At 37.9% G+C, this 17,156-nt stretch overlaps 1 protein-coding gene across 1 annotated transcript in view; it reads left to right on the top strand.

Annotated features, from left to right (window-relative positions):
* Window positions 1-2,535: 2,535 nt before the first annotated feature.
* The window catches only part of tmod1 (tropomodulin 1), a 307,955-nt gene continuing 293,334 nt past the window's right edge, over window positions 2,536-17,156 (top strand). Inside the window, exons 1-7 of the mRNA XM_037689743.1 lie at window positions 2,536-2,598; window positions 3,055-3,191; window positions 8,841-8,997; window positions 11,351-11,467; window positions 13,086-13,175; window positions 15,953-16,083; window positions 16,316-16,423. Of these exons, the coding sequence (XP_037545671.1) occupies window positions 3,069-3,191; window positions 8,841-8,997; window positions 11,351-11,467; window positions 13,086-13,175; window positions 15,953-16,083; window positions 16,316-16,423 (726 nt within the window). The 5' untranslated portion in view covers window positions 2,536-2,598; window positions 3,055-3,068. The remainder of the gene's footprint in view (window positions 2,599-3,054; window positions 3,192-8,840; window positions 8,998-11,350; window positions 11,468-13,085; window positions 13,176-15,952; window positions 16,084-16,315; window positions 16,424-17,156) is intronic.

Here is a 17,156-nt window from a genome sequence, read left to right as displayed (position 1 = left end):
TGCGTTCATCCCTGATAAGCTGCCAGATTTCTCAAATGTACTCGCATCAATTTCAATTCTGTTTCAGATATTCAATTCTTCAATGCTAACTAACAAACTCTTCAACATGTGGATCAGGTTGTTTTCAATGTTTTTTTACTCTTCTCCACAGTAAATGTCCCACTTTTACAGTAGAAATCTAAATACAGGCAAGGCCTGTTTGGTGTCATGAAGTCAGGTTGGTGTCTTGCAGTGTTAGTTGGACTTCAGCCCAGTTCTTGATCCCAAGTTTTGGAAAGCTGTCATTGATCTAAGTGAAAGCAGAACAAAAGAAAAGCACGCTCGACTCAATCTCTGGATTGTAGCCAAAACACACTCGCCGACATAGATATTTAATAGAAAGTTTTATGACACATTTGTATTGACTGAACGCAACATTTTCTTGATTTAATATAAACTTTGCACTCTACATTTTTGCTTTAATTTTTATTTGACCCAGTAATGTCAGGTGGACACTTGTCAGGGGGAATTAAACATGCCTTACCTCAACAAAGAACTCAGAGAAAAAAGGTGTGCCAAGCCAAGCACTCCCACGTAGCTGATATATTATTAGTGAAAGAACAATCTATTAAAAACATAATTTTAAAGATAAAAAAATGATATCCTGATGGCCATCACTGCTCTTACCAGGGGCGATTCTAGAATCTGACCTTTAGGGGTGCTTAGCCCCCCAGTGCTGACAATGGCTCTTGGCTTGAACAACGTGGTGGTGTCAGAAGCATTTGTAATGTGTGTGTGTGTGTGTGTGTGTGTGTGGGGGGGGGGTCTGGGCGTCCTTCCCCAGGAATTTCTGAATAAAGTAGATGCCATTTCCTGCATTCTGGTGTATTTTAACAGGTTGTTAAACGTTTACCTCCATAAGTCCAGAATGTCCAGAGGACCAGATTGAACTTTTTTTTTTGGATTTTTCTACCTGGATTATTGAGCATGCATCAGAATATGAAGTAAACACTTAATTCAATAACCATTTTAGAGAGCTCAACACAACAAGAAGTAGCGCTAAGCTAGCGGCGTGCAGTACAGACGCGTGCTAGCTAAGATGCTACAGATGTAGCGCCCTGCTTTACTTTATACAATCTATTAAATGCTTTGTGCAAAATCAGTTTAGTGTTAACTGATCATAACAAACAAAGACGAAATTTATGCCAACAATTTGCAACATATATCTATATACAAAACACTCAAAACAAAGGACAATTAGCTTTAAGAATTAATTCAAGCATTAAGCACACAATGTAATTATGACAGAAAATAAAGGATTTACTTGCAGTTACTTCTTACTGAATGAACACGCAGTACTTCCTGTTTATCACTGTCGTATTCAGCTGCGGTCGGCCACAGAGCGTTACCCATCTTTTACATTTTTCCTGACTCAGTTTAGGTTTTGGAAATTGAATAAACTGTATTCCACCCTCTAAAGCAGAACTATTCAACTAAACTGCTCAGGGGGTCACAGTTACTGAAAGCCAGCAGCTCAGGGGCCGGACATCCAGCGATTAAAGTCATTATGTAAATAAACCAAGTATTTCAATGATCTGATTCAGCGTTGCCAGATCTCGTGATAGAAACAAACAACCAACTCTATGAAAACAAGCACAACTGGCAACCCACCACGTTGTGTAAAACAGAGGCCGTTTTTAAACAGTATGAACATACATTTATTATGGCATTACACATAAACAACAGCAAAATTCAAGAGCCTTTCGCCTCACCAACTTGGGCGGGAGCGATGGAAGGGACAAACTATGTGCTACCACTCGTCTTTTGCTTAGTTGTGCAGAACTGGGAGATAATCAACTAGTTTCACTCGGAAAGAAAGTCAAGTCCAAATAAGCAACTTCACGTTCAAAACAAGCCTAAAAAAACGCGACTCACAAGATTGACTTTTTCTAGCGACTTTAGAAAAAAACAAGCCCAAAGTCACTTATAATAAGCAAACTTGGCAACTATGCTTGTTTTCATAGAGCTGGTTGCTTGTTTCTATCGTAAGATCTGACAACACTGCACTCAGTCCTCTGTGAATAGCAAGCGACCATCAGAGCACTAACGATCAGTCATCAGGTTGATGGTCCTCCTGGATCATGTGAACAGCTGGTTTTGGATGTCAACAGCAAACTGGTTGATCCACTATAAGGGGCTATTAGGCACGTTTTTTATTTATTTATTATTGTTTTGAATCTGTCCAGAAGACCTGACTTAACTTTGTAAGACTGTTTTAAGTTTTAAATTGTACAGCAAAGCAATTAAGTCTATTTGCAACATATTAAACATTGACAACTATCCCGAAAAGTAAAAAAGAAATTTAAAAAGTCAGAAGTCTAAAACAAAAGTTGTAGCGCAGCATTTAGCATTTAGCTGATCTGCTGTTCTCATGTCAACTAATCCTTAAAATATATTTTTAAGCATAGAAATGTATTTAAATAGAAATAAATGAAAGCAGGAGAGCAACACATAGAAATATGTTCCTCACTCATACCACTGCCTCTTTCAGTTGTGAACCAGAAGGACTTCGAGGGAATTGGTCACCTTTTTTATTTGACCTCTTCGGTGGAGATCAAGGTAGTAAGCATCGGAAACTGGAACATGAAGTGACGCTCAGTTACTGTGTTATACATGTATTTTTTTTATTGTCATAAAATGTGAGCAATAATGTAGTTATCTGTGTTCGTTTGTCTGTTTTGTTAGCAAAATACCTCATGAACTACTGGACATATTTGATTGAAAGTCCCAAAGCAATAATTGGACGCATAAATCCTACTTTTGCATTTCGTTGTTAAATCTTTTGTTTTTCAGTCATTCAAGCACCTTGTTGTTTTATCGTTTTATTTTATTCTTTTTGTCTGGTGTTTTGGCTGTTTTCACCAACAAATATTTGTTCACAAAGTCTAGAAATTTGAGAAAACTAAACAAAGAAGGTGATACTGACAGTTCAAGTAAAAGCTTGACTTAACCATTCCCATTTAACATTGAATGTTCTCGTTTTATTTCCCAACATAAGCCGTCTTTTCTCTCCAGGTGAGCTGTTCATTATGTCGGTGTTAAAGAAGGAGATGGACAAGTACAGGGACATAGATGAGGACGAGCTGCTGAAGAAGCTCTCGGAGGAAGAGCTGCAGCGGTTAGAGGATGAATTAGAGGAGCTTGATCCTGACGTAAGTTTGTAATATTTAAGTCCGTAAGGAGGAGATTGTGTCAGTATGTTGGCTTCACTGGAGAGTTATGGGGTCATACTGTCTTATTGAAACTTCTAATGTAATGTGCTGCAGGAAACTAGATCTAGTGCAGGTTCACTGTGTTATCATTTATATTCCCATTAGCTAGTAATATTTGTTTCTAGGTAGTGCAGTTCTACAAAATGCTAAACCTTGTAATGTACTTTCAGGAACATGTGAGGAAATTATTCAGTGTTAAATACATGTTAACTTTTTATGCTATCATTGCCATGGCAAATGAGAGACTGTTTTAAAAGTTGTTTGCACAACCAAACAGTACAAAGCTTAATACCGTACTTGCCTCCATACATGTCGCACCGCCGTATAAGTCACATCAGTCCAAATAAGTCTAATAAAGTGGGAAAGAACCATAAATAAGTCGCTTCGCCATATAAGTCGCATTTATTATGCGTCACCGCTGACGCATCGCTTTTGTTATTCATCACCGCTGACAACCCGGAAATGTGGGCCGGTGTTGTGCCAATAATCGATTGGCTGCCAAATGACAACTGCGGGAGCGTGCACGGGAGGACTTTAACAAAAATTTAACAAGATAACCACCTAAAAACAATTATTTGTTTGCTAGAAATTATAGTAAAGGTGTCTCAGTTGAAATTAATAAATACACTTTAATGGTCAAATCAGATGCATTTCGCCTAGGCGGCACAGCGAAATGCATCTGATTTGACGTTTGCTGCAGGAGTTCCGGAGCGAGATGAAGGTGGCTTTGTATGGCAAGCCAAGTGACTCATTAATAGCCACTTTTACCTATTAATGAGACACTTGCCTTGCCATATTTGTTGAGGGTCCTCTAGTGGCTGAAAATGGTAATGTTCAATATTTTTCATGTCAGAATGAATGAAATCGTCAGCTCTCAGCCAAAATTTTGGTTATGGGAAGAAAAAAAAATTGTAAATAAGTTTATTTGCCGAATAAGTTGCAAGGCATGCAAATGTATGCAAAAAGGTGCAACTTATATGAAGTTTATTCTGACTCTGATTCTTATATGGGGAAAAGTACAATAATCTGTGTTAGAATAGTCTTACTGCTGGGCCTCGGGATCTCATGACGGTATCTCTGTGCATTCAAAATGCCATCAATAAAATGCGCCAGCATTCCTTGTCCATTACATACATCTGCCCATACCATAACTCCACTGCCACCGTGGGCCACAACCGCTCATCCACCTGACGCTATACATGCAGTCTGCCATCTGCCCTATACAGTGAAAACAGGCATTCATCTGTGAAAAGAACACCTCTCCAACGTGCCATACTCCATCAAAAGTGAGCATTTGCCCACTCAAGTCAGTTACAACGACAAACTGCAGTCAGGTGGAGACCTCGATGAGGATGACGAACAAGGAGATGAGCTTTTCCGAGACGGTCTCTGACAGTTTGTGCAGAAATTATTTGGTTATACAAACCGATTGTTGCAGCAGCTTGTCTCAGATGTTCTTGGAGATGAAGATGCTGGATGTGGAGGTCCTGGGCTGATGTGGTTACACGTGGTCTGCGGTTGTGAGGCTGGTTGGATGTACTGTCAAATTCTCTCTCTGTCTCAAACGCGCAACATCTGCAGCATTGAACTGTGACAAACTTGCACATTTTAGATTGGCCTTTTATTGTGGTCAGCCTAAGGCACACCTGTGCAATAACTTTGCTGTCTAATCAGCATCTTGATATTCCACACCTGTGAGGTGGATGGATTATTTAGGCAAAAGCGAAGTGCTCACTAACACAGATTTACACAAAATTGTGAACAATATTTGAGAGAAAAAGGCCTGTTGGTTTTGCATTTATATTTTTGTTCATTGTATAATGCTTGTATACTTAACCAATAATCAGGGTCACAAGAATCCGCAATGTTAATTTTTTGAGCCAAAACTCGAAAAGCTTGAGAACCACTGGTCTAGATAAATTCATACCATGACTGTAAATCAGTGTTTTTTTTGTTTATATAAAAATTTAAGCAATGCCAAAAATCTACTATAAGTAAAATATTGTCCTAATCATTTGAAGTGCAAACCAGTTCATGTAGAAAGCAGAGGAAATAGTTAAACAACCTTACATTAGTTACAGTTATTATACAGGGGAAAAAAAAGTTTATTTAAATTTATTTTGCTTTCATACTGAGCTGCATCAAGTGCAGTACATCATTAATGATTGTGTCGTCTGTCTGTTGATCTTTCAGATGTTTTAATTTCTGCACGCACTAAGAAAACACTCCGTGATTGATTGTGAGCTGCGCTGCAGACAGCAGCTATAATAGCTTTCAGATGAATGTCTGACTGCTTATAAAAAGACAGGAGTCCCCCTCAATGCCAGTGGGATGACTGGAAGGTTATACTGTGTGTGTGAGTGTGTATTGGTGAGGCTGATGCCAGCAGTGAGCAACTGCAGGAGCTCTATGACGTAAACAGTAGACACAGCGTGTGCGTGCATGCTTGCCTTGTTTGTGCCTGTTCATGAGCTTACGCCACAGTAAAGTGCCCATTTGCGTTAAAACATGGCGTTCGTAGTGAGGCAGTCCACATCACTTCTAGTAAAACATCTGCACAAGTCTCATGTAGGACAGAAAAACAAGTTTGTCAGCTGTGCCTAAATTAATAAGTCATAAAAAGAACATTTAGTACAGTGTCTCCTCACAGTCACACACTTAATCTCAGCCTTGTTCATTGCATTTACTTCTGTTGAGATACATCCTCAAGTCTAAAGCTTGAACTCTGATTTTTGTTTCATCATTGAATACGTGTTCCAACTTTTAGTTTTAATCCATGGCTTAATACTATTGTTAAACACCTTAAATTACTTTTCCGTGAGAGCTGCAGTTTTATTTTCATATCTCCATAAATGAAAACAAGTCCAACACTAAATAACTTGCAGTATTTTCCAGCTCAGTACCGTATTTTTCAGACTATCAGGGGCACTTAAAATCCTTTAATTTTCTCAAAAATCAACAGTGAGCCTTATAATCCGGTGCACTTTATGTATTAATTCTGGTTGGACTTACTGACCTTGAACTGATTTTATGTGGTTATTGCGAATGAGCTGAATAAAGTTTGACTTATCGGACTGTTTTGTTTTGCTTAATGCGCCTTATGATCTGGTGCGCCTTATAGTCCAAAAAATACGGTAGTTAAACATTTGCCGACAAGGTAAACGACTGCCTTGAGCTTAATGACAAGTTTAGCTGCCGGAGAGACAGATGTTTGTGCGATGAGTTGGCTGAGAACAAGAACAAAGTTAAAAATACGAGGAGAAGAAGAGTGTGGTGTGCTTTATGCTCAACAGAAAACATTGAATCAGTGCCAACAGTGCTGCTGCTAACTTTTTTTATTTGGATCTCAATTAGTCCAAAATACTTTCACCTATAGTTTGAAATGGTGACTTTTTCCATTTCCTTAAGTTATCAAAATGGTCTAATTTATCTTGTGCATGAAGAGAAAGCTACTGTACATGTTACTGTTGTGCCTCATATATTACGAGTGGGCTGATGAAACGAAGAGTGAGTCCACTGTTGTTAAAAATACGTTGTGACTGAAACCTGTCAGCTACACCTGATATAACTGTGTGGCACAATCAAAAAGCTTGGCAGGTATGGAGAACCACATACTTCTGTCGTGTTGCAAAGTGTTAAGAAGTTATTTGCTCCACTATCAATATTTTAGCATGAAGGCTTTGAATAAAAGGAAAGTGACTGCAGTAAGAGGAACAACCGAATCAAGCAGAAAGAGATGCAAACCAGTGACTACAGAGGCCTTTGGGTGTTGAGAGCACAGATAAGATTTGAAGCTATAAGTAGCATCAAGAGCTCATCTGATTGGTTGAAAATAACTTTTGTGAAACTGTGGTTTGGGAAACTTCTTGATCCTGTGTTAAGATGAAGCAGAGTTAGTGACTGATATAAGAGTTATAATTGCCAGCACTGCAGCATCTGTTTCTTCAGTTTTTTTTACATATTTTAATTGTGAATAAGCATATTCACAAATTCAAAACTGTTTTCAACTACAATTGGTTTTCTGCCAACGAGAAAACAAAAACCCCACTACTTCTAAGGGATATCTCGCATACGCATGATAAAACACTATAAAAATATTAGCCCACGAAACCGGATCCTGGGTTAAAATCCCGGACGAGCCCCCAAATATTTAATGATCTGTATGTCAAGAAATGGCTCAAAGGACACATAACACAAGTGTCCAGATGATTGCAATGTTTTAACTAGATTAGTTGGAACAATCCTCACAAACAAGATAAAAATAATCCTTATTCAGGTCTAAAATACGATTTTTTTTCTGGCAGCCAGTAGCTCTTAAATCTTGTTGCAGAACAACATACTTAAAACATTCTAAAACAAGTCATTTTTACTCCACGGCAATATACTTCTCTACTGAAATAGTTTAAACAGGTTAATGTTTGTCTACATCTAGGATAGTTTTTACCAACAGAATGTCTTTTTTTTTTAACTTGTTACAATGTTCCAGGGATTATTTTTTTACTAAAACTAGGCTATTTCACAGCCTAAAATAGTAGTTACAAGAAATAGCTATAGATGTCCGTAAATGAGATAATGACTTTAGGAATATAAAGGGGCATGTGCTTAATTTCTGGAAACAAACATCCAAATAAATAAGTAGAAGATGCTGTGAAAGAACCAGTGAACAGGTTGGGATATCCAAGGATTAAAGGTTCTTTATTTGTTGTTCACACCACATGTGGTACATGTGGTGGAAAGAAATTGTGTACACAGGGTCCCAGTTACATCCAACAAAAGTATTAAAATGTAAAGAAAAACAGTAATAAGATCTAAGATATGAACTAAGAAAACTGTTAACTAAAAAGTCACTAAGCTCTAGTAGCATAAATCATGTGATGTGGTGGTGTTTTGATGGCTGCAGTGGATTCACCACATTTACTGTGCTTAGACTTTATAATCTGACATATCACATACTAAATAATCCAAAGTGAACTAAAACCTTTTGCAAAAAAATGTAACTTTGGAGAAATAAAACACATTTATTCAGACTTTTTCTTTGATTTGAAGAACCTACAAATTATGAAGGGAAAACATTTTTGACAATACAGTGAATAATTTATGTAAATGATAAAGTATTTAGAATTTTCTTAAACCATTGTTGCAAAAAGTGCCATTCTTGACAAAGCTGAGAGATAAAAATATTAAGATAATTGGCCTAAATATGAGAAAGTAAACCATGATTCTAAAGCTCTGGGCTGTGACTAAGCCCTGGAGGGCCCCAGCATAGTATATTCCTTGGGATAGAGCTGTTGTAGAAATGCATCAGTTTGGTTCTGAGTGATTGTGTCTGTGGTTCCAGGTCAGAACAGACTCTAGTTTCCAAGAGACTGAATAGAGTATTGTTTCAGCTCGTTCACTCTGTACTATTTATGTTCAAGTAAAATAACAAATGGGTTAAAATGGGCAGATCAAATATTTACATTTTACTATATAACCCATATGACAACACATCTGCTCAGTAGTAATACTCAGATATCTAATAGGAAGGGATTGTTTGAGCAGTCTGTAAAGCCAGTCTTTTAAATAATGTAAATTATCATCCTCTTCTAGAACGCATTGTTGCCTGCTGGTCTTCGGCAGAAAGACCAGACCAAGAAAGCACCAACAGGAACCTTTCAACGAGACAACCTGCTGGCCCATCTGGAGAAACAGGCCAAAGAGCATCCTGATCAAGAAGACCTGGTGCCGTACACTGGGGAAAAGAGGGGTAAGAGATGCAATTTTATGGTAAGAAATTGCATTGTTGAATGGGCACATTAGAAAAATGGCAATAAATTTATTACTATTTGAATTCCTTAAATGTTGCAAAAAACACTTTTCTTCAAATTATTTATTTTAGTTGAGAAAGGAAAATTTAAGCGTAAACATTAACTTTCGTCACATCCTCAGAGGTCTGTCCAGCTGTTCAGTCAAATGTACTCAAAGGTGTGTGTGTGTGTGTGTGTGTGAGAGAGAGAAAGAGTGAGAGAGAGAGTGCGTGAGTGAGTGTGAGTGTGAGTGTGAGAGTGAGAGTGTGGTAAAACTCCAGAAGCTCTTCCAGCTGTAGTTTTTCACATTTTCATCTGCTGCTGTTACATTTTCAGCTGAACTCCTAAACAGAGTTCTATCTGCTTGTTGCAACTTTTTGTTGGGATTTATTGCTTGGTAGAATCTGTCAGTGTCTTTTGGGATACATCTTTGTAGCTTTCTACTTTTAAGCCGGCGTTTAAAACAATGGCTGAAAGAAATCTGCCTGAATGAAGCAACACACACAAATTCATTAGAATATCTTTAATAACAAAACCCAAAATAGTTTTGTCTTTACAGTCAGACACAATAGTTCATAGTTTTATGGGATAATAAGATAGTCTCTTGATTTTTCGTGGTTCAACTTTCGCGAACTCACTCTTGTGGGTTTTCAACATAAGATTGTACACAACACATGATTAGTGATGGGAAAAGACAGACCCCACCCCCTTCCTTTCTTTCTCTTTCTGAGGCTGTCTGTCACAGCAGAGACAGCCTCAGAAATATAAAGAAGGGGGTGGAGTCTGTCTTTCCCCATCGCAACTGCTCAGTGAGCAGGGATGAACAGATAAGATGAACAATTGTAGAATATCACAGAAAATGCTTAGGTGGAAAAATAAGAGTGAATCAGATTTTAAAAAGGGAGAGAGTGGCTGAGCGTGGCTTACTCAGGTATAAGACAGACCCTTCTCCCCCTTTCTCTTTCTAAAGCTGTCTGTTGCAGGTGGGCGTGCAACAGGCAACCTCGGGAAAAAGAAAGGAGGGGGTGATGGGGGTATGTCTTATACCTGAGTGAAGCGCAGGAATGGCTTGGATTGTTCACTGAAAATTCATTCAACCTTTATTTATACAGGTTAATCCCATTGAGCCATTTACAAGAGAGACCTGATTTTAACAAAGAGTGATGACAACAATAGACAATCATAAAGGATGCATACAAATTGAGAATAACAAGTGAAAATAAAATGGTATTTTAAAAAAAGTAACAAAAAAACAGCTAGATTGTACTGCAATGTAGAAAACTAAAAACAGGAACATGTCTGCGTTGGTTTTTCCCACGAACTTAGCAGATGTTTGAAGCCACTTAGAGAGGTCAAGATTGAGAGCTCCAGATCTTTTTGCAAGATATTCCAGGAAACAGGAGCAGAGTAGGAGAATGCCCTTTTACCTAGTTCAGTCTGCACTGAGAGCACACGCTGTAGCTACACTCACGCAGAGACATGTAGGAGGAGATGTATGAAGGCAACAGACCAAGAAGTGATTTAAAGATGAAAATGTACCAATGAGAGAGTCTATATGAAGTTAATGATGACCAGTTAACCAGTGAATACAGGGTGCAATGGTGTGTACGGTAGTTACAGCCAGTTATGAATCTTAGCGCACCATGACAGGCAGCGTCCATGATAATGATAATCAAATAATCAAGTGCAACCCAAACCGAGCCTTTAGTCCCTCTTGGCGACTACTGAGCAGGCCAGGCCACCAGGAAATGTCCTGGTGCTCATGATGGCCAGCCTGCCTCCGAGCGCTGATTCTCAGTAACCGTAGCATCAGTCTGTCTGCTCTCTTTCGCTGTGCTCTTGTAGAGCATTTAGAGAGTTTAGAACATTGCTAAGAACATTGCATAGTGTGGGAAGGGTTTATAAAACCTTAAAATGTATATAAATACTAAAATAAATATAACGTCCCTACTTTGTGGATTTTCACCTATCATAAGGATGTCTGGAACGTAACCCCCGCGCTAAGTGATGGACTACTGTATGCAACATAGCTATGCTTTAACTGAACACATTTTTGCAACTTTGTCTCACCTGTTTGCATAACTACAACACAAATGTGTTAATATTTTCATTTGATTAAACCTTTGGAGCTGGGGTGGCAGGAGAACTTTCACTTTATTGGTGTGCAGAAGTCTTAGTCATTGGCTTACTCCTTGAAAGAATCAGCGTTAGAACATCTGACTGTGCTGTCTCCTAAGTACAAGTCACATTTTGTGACAACGCAAAATTCAGTCATTGATAGTAGATTATATATATTTTTTTCTCATCGCACAGGGAAAGCTTGGGTCCCTAAAAAGATGGTGGATCCAATCATAGAAAGTGTTACTCTAGAGCCGGAGCTGGAGGAAGCCCTGGCCAGTGCTTCTGATGCAGAACTTTGTGATATTGCAGGTAACGTGTCCTATTACACCTCTGCTTTCTGAACTTTCTACATCATGCTATATAAACAGTAGACAAAGTGGTTGTGTGTTTTATTCCACCAAATATGACTTTTTGAAAGGGATCAAGCAAGACTTTAAACAGCATTAAAATAAACCGGGACAAAACTGCTTAAAGGTGTGCACTCTAATACATTAATTTTTGATATTCCAATTAATTTGTCTCGCTCAGTATGTCAGCTCATGTATCTTAACTTTTTTTTCATCCTCTTATCAGTGTAAAGACATCCTTAACCAGCCTTTGTTGGTCTTAACTATCCTCAGTCTAACTTGTGAATTCCTTCATTTCCTTCAGCACTCCTTCCATCCCCCCTCCACCTCCACCCTCACCCTCCATCTCTCCACTGGTCTCTCCATTTTCTCCTCCTTCCCTACTTCTGGATCTCTTTGTCCATTAGCTGAGCATCATCCTGGGTATCTGGTGACACCTCACTGTTTGCATGAAACAGTTGCTTTTGTCTGTCATGTTCAAGTTATTTTTTTGTTATGAGTCAACATTTAAACAAAAACATGCTGAAAATACGCTGGAAAATTAATTATCAAATGTGCAAAGCATTTGTTTGTGTAAAGCTTTTTTTGCAAATTTTATTGGATTCATATCTTTTTAAACTCTTCTGCTGATTAAAAAAAAAGGTTGTAGCGACTTTTACTGTCACAATTAGCTTAATGTAATTAAAATGTATAATTTAGCCACAACTACAACTAATAAAAAACGGAGGCTTGTAACTTCCTGTATGCATGATGGCAGCACCACGCAGATGTTTCATACTTATTATTACACATTGTTCAACATAATCTTATCAAATTACTGCTTTCATAAATGTTTCTTAATAAATGAAACTATATAAACAAATTCTAACAAAGTAAATATCACCTTATTATTATTATACCTAAGACTGAGTTTGTTGCACCTCCTCAGACTGTCAAAGTCTTTTGGATAAAAGACGAAGCGTTTCAGCAAGTTTTAAATTTTAATTTTTATTATTTTTTGAATCCGTCCAGAGGACCTGACTTAACTTTTAGATTTCTCTACATGGATTATTGAGCATGCATCAGGATATATAAACTAACGTAATACTTTTTATTATTACTTATGAGACGCAGGTGAAAAATTCTACATTAATGCTCTTTTTCACTCAAATCTGTTATTTTGCCATAAAAATACACAGAATTTGTACAATTTCTTGATATAATTATTACTTATATAAATAAAACAAGCTAAATTTATTTAATTTTAAGGTATAATTTATATTGATATAATTTCTGCACTAATATGCTGTAATATACGGTAGAAGATGAAAGTATTAAACGTCTCTGCCGTCAGGTCAAAACAAAACAAAACTGTGAAGCGTCATTTAAACCTTAGAATGTGATGTCAAATGGAAGAACAATGTCAACCTTCAACCATTTAATGTGCTTGTGATGATGAAGTGCTTTTTGGCTGTTTGTATGTAAGTGATTCTGTGTCAACAAATGCTAAAATCTGCACAGTGATGTCTGTAGAGTGCTACTCTCTCTCTTTCCGCCGTTCCTTCAGTTAATGTTTCCTCTGTTATCCTGTGGTTTTCCAGCCATCCTGGGCATGCACACCCTGATGAGTAACCAGCAGTACTATGAGGCCCTGGCCAGCAGCACCATAGTCAACAAGCAAGGCCTTAACAGTACGTTAAACACACTATGCACTCCTACATACAGATGTGATTATATTTGATGGCAACCTTCCACAATAATAATAATATTAATAATGGGGAAAGTGGTGGCGCAAAGGTTATAGAAGGTGAGTCTGTGATCGGAAGGTCGCCGGTCCAAATCCGAGGACCGACAACATCAAAATGTGGGTGGGATAGGTGAAGCACCCACACCTGTCTCCACTCTCATTTGCCCCATTCTGGGCCCCTTGAGCAAGGCCCTTAACCCCCACCATCTGCTCCACACAGAGGGCTGTGTGGTAGCTCGGTAGTCTGTGGTTGTCAGGAAGGGCATTCGGCGTAAAAACAATTGCCAAGTCTTCGTGTGAGTTAGTTTGGTGTGGCGACCCATGAAGAAGGGAGCAGCCGAAAGAAGAAAATAAACAAACAACTGATGTGACTAGAGCCAATGAAGCTATAGTTTTGCCTCGCTACAGTTCTATTAGACTTTATCATTTTTAATAATATTAGCAGCTGTGGTCTGCTTGGAAATGGTTTTGTGTTTTTTTTCCTTTTACATGGATATCTACAACCTTCTTTGGGATCTCTTCAGCCAGTTCTCACCTTGACTCTCTCTGCTCCATGTTCAGTGTGGTGCACACAACAATACCAGACTGCCCAGCAGCTGTTTCCTTTAAATAGGCTGAATGGCTGATGAAGGCACCAGTTAAACCAACTAGAGTCAAACACCGTTTGAAACATGACGATAATGCAAGGATACAAAAATCTATCTGTATGATTTGAGCTTGTATTTGTAAATATATATATATCTTTTCACTTTTTTTTGTTTACTTCATCTACTAAAAGCATGCAGACATAGACAGTTGCTTTTAACTGAATCACTTTTCATGAGAAATGAAGCATTGTTTCAATGAGCTGTTAAGGTACCAACATATTTATCTGTGACTGTATATACAGTGGTGCTTGAAAGTTTGTGAAGCCTTTAGAATTTTTTTATATATCTGCATAAATATGACCTAAAATATGGAACAATGAATTCTGAATTATATCAGAGAATTCTAAAGGAAAACATCAAGACATCTGTCCATGAACTGAATCTCAAGAGAAGATGGGTCATGCAACAAGACAATGACCCTAAGCTCACAAGTCATTCTACCAAAGAATGTTTAAAGAAGAATAAAGTTCATGTTTTGGAATGACCAACTGACCTTAATCCAATCCAGATGTTGTGGAAGGACCTGAAGCAGCAGTTAATGTGAGGAAACCACCAACATCACAGAGTTGAAGCTGTTCTGTACAGAGGAATGGGCTAAAATTCCTCCAAGCCAGTGTGCAGGACTGATCGACAGTTAATGGAAACATTTAATTTTAGTTATTGCTGCATGTGAGTGGACATTCTTTTGGAAATATCTGGATTGGTACTCTCTTGACAGTTTCCAAAATTAAGTTCTAAAAACTAAAACGAGCAAAACAATGCGTACTAAGAAAATATGACATGGCTCTAGAAAATTTACGCTCAAATTCAATGATCTCAAATGAAGATTTAATTTGTTCAAGAAAACCGACTCAATGTTCTTGTTCTCGATTCTAACTCTGATAAAACGTGGTAAAACCTGTTAAGCACCAAGATTAGAGTCAATTTATGCAGACGTCCAAACACCATTTTAATGCTTCTCCAGGAATACAGTCGTGTGTTTATATTTTATTTTATAAACTATTGTAAAGAATGCTTTTATCCCTCCATCACACAGACACCCACACGCAATTTAGAAACCACTGGGCTCATCGTACAGCATCTCCTCCATCTCTAAACACAACTGAACACTGAATATGTAACTACCAAATATGACTAGCAGGTAAAGAGTCCCTGCTTGGAACAGTTTGTTCACATTTGTAGTTGATTTATTTTTAGTGCTGATGGAGAAGGATGATGTGTAACTGTGTGGAAGTGTTGTCTTTTGTAGTCCGTTTTCTTCACTGTAAAATCATTAAATATATTTTTCACAGTAATTTCATTTTAATTGTTAAAACAGTTGTAATAAAGGTGGACATTTTAGGTCACTGGTGCTCATATCCAGCTATCACTGTGTGAGAGGCGGGGGACACCCTGGACTGGTCTTCAGTCCATCACAAGGACACATGGAGACAAACACGACAAACAACCATTCACTCTCTCACTCACAGCTAGAGACAATTAGAGTTACCAATCAGCCTAACATGCATGTTCCTGGTCTGTGGGAAGAAAAGCTCTTTTTTGACATGCAGAACATATTTAAATCTATTTGCATATTTAAAGAGAGGCTTGTCAGGGGAGGTGTCTCATGTGCTCTCAGTTCCATTTAGTTTGAGCTGTATGAAGATAAGGTGTCTGGAAACATTTGAGTGTACGGTTTGATTCATTTTAATATGTTTGTGCGTACTCACATTTCACATTTTGCTCCTAAGCTAACTTTCAGTATGAAAGCTGCACACTTTTGTTTTTCATGAGGCCCCTGAAGAACATCTGATCAAGGCCACTTTAAAGTTACTTTTAAGTCAGGCTTCATGGAAGAAAATTGTAAAAAAAAAAAAAATCAACATAATCTCAAAATATCAACAAAAAATATACTTAAAAAAAGCTATAACGTTTTGGCAGTTAAAAAACAAACAAAAACAACCTCCCAATCAATTGAGATTTAAAAACTGGTTTCTTCTGAATATAAATGTGTCAAACGTATCAATACAACTTGTTTAAACAGATCCCAACTAGAGTCTGGGTGAATTGTATAGTTTCCTGTGTTGTTTCCCAGGTGTGATCCAGTGCACCCAGTATAAACCAGTTCCCGATGAGGAGCCCAACTCCACTGATGTCGAGGAAACGCTCATGAGACTAAAGAGGAACGATCCTGACCTGGTGGAAGTTAATCTTAACAACATAAAGGTGAGAATATTGGGCTGATTTAAGAAAACAAGGTAGAGTTGACGTAATAGTTTGAAGATTACCATTAGAGCAATTTGTTAGCTGAAATACATGATATGGTTATGTTTGTAAAACATTTAATGGAATTCAGAACAGTAGAAACTTTATTACCAAAGTGTTGTTTTACATGTACTGGAAATATAAACAAATCATTTCTACCTGCTGATGTAGTAATTGTGCTTTTTGTATGCAGAATATTCCCATCCTGACCTTGAAGGCGTACGCTGAAGCTCTGATGAAGAACACTGTGGTGGAAAGGTTCAGTATCATTGGAACTAGGAGCAATGACCCTGTAGCGTTTGTAAGTCATTCACAACACAAATACAAACACTTTTCATGGGGTGTATATCTAGCTAGTATATACAGTAGTCCCTCGTTTATCATGGGGATTAGGGACCACACCACCCCGAGATAAATGAAAATCTGTGAAGTAGGGATATAGTAGTCCAAATTCAAGTACAGTAAACTTTATTGCCATTACCATCTCATGTGGTGAATGAGGTGGAACAAAATTATGTACACAAGTAGTAGTAGTTTATTTTAGTATTTATATACATGTACAGTATATATTAAGGTGTTTTAAATCCTTCCCACACTCTTGCAATGTCCCTAACAATTTTCTAAACTGTAAACGCTCTAAAAGCATGTCATGATTTGATCTCAGCTCTCTGACTCTGGCTGCTCTCCTGCTCTCTGCCACCTGCCAGCTCTCTTGGCCACACCCACTTCTCCACTGCAGAGCGGAGATAGATCTGACACGCTGCAGGAGGGAGCTTCTCCCTGCAGCTGTGGGCTGCACACAGGTGCAGCAGGTGCTAAATAATTTATTTTAAATATGTTTTATTATTCTATGCTGATCATGCAGCTCATCCATCAATCAGCCAATTGTGTGTCATGTCCAATCTTACTTAGAAAAACTGCAATAGAGCGAGTCTGCAAAAAAAGAATTGCAAAGTAGCAAGGGACTACTGTATTTATTTTAGTGTGTATATATATATATATATATATATATATATATATATATATATATATAT

This window comes from Nematolebias whitei, chromosome 16 (genome assembly GCF_014905685.2).
Source record: "Nematolebias whitei isolate Nwh7 chromosome 16, NemWhi1, whole genome shotgun sequence".
In the NCBI taxonomy this organism is placed as follows: Eukaryota; Metazoa; Chordata; class Actinopteri; order Cyprinodontiformes; family Rivulidae; genus Nematolebias; species Nematolebias whitei.
This window is presented reverse-complemented; position numbering and strand designations above follow the sequence as displayed.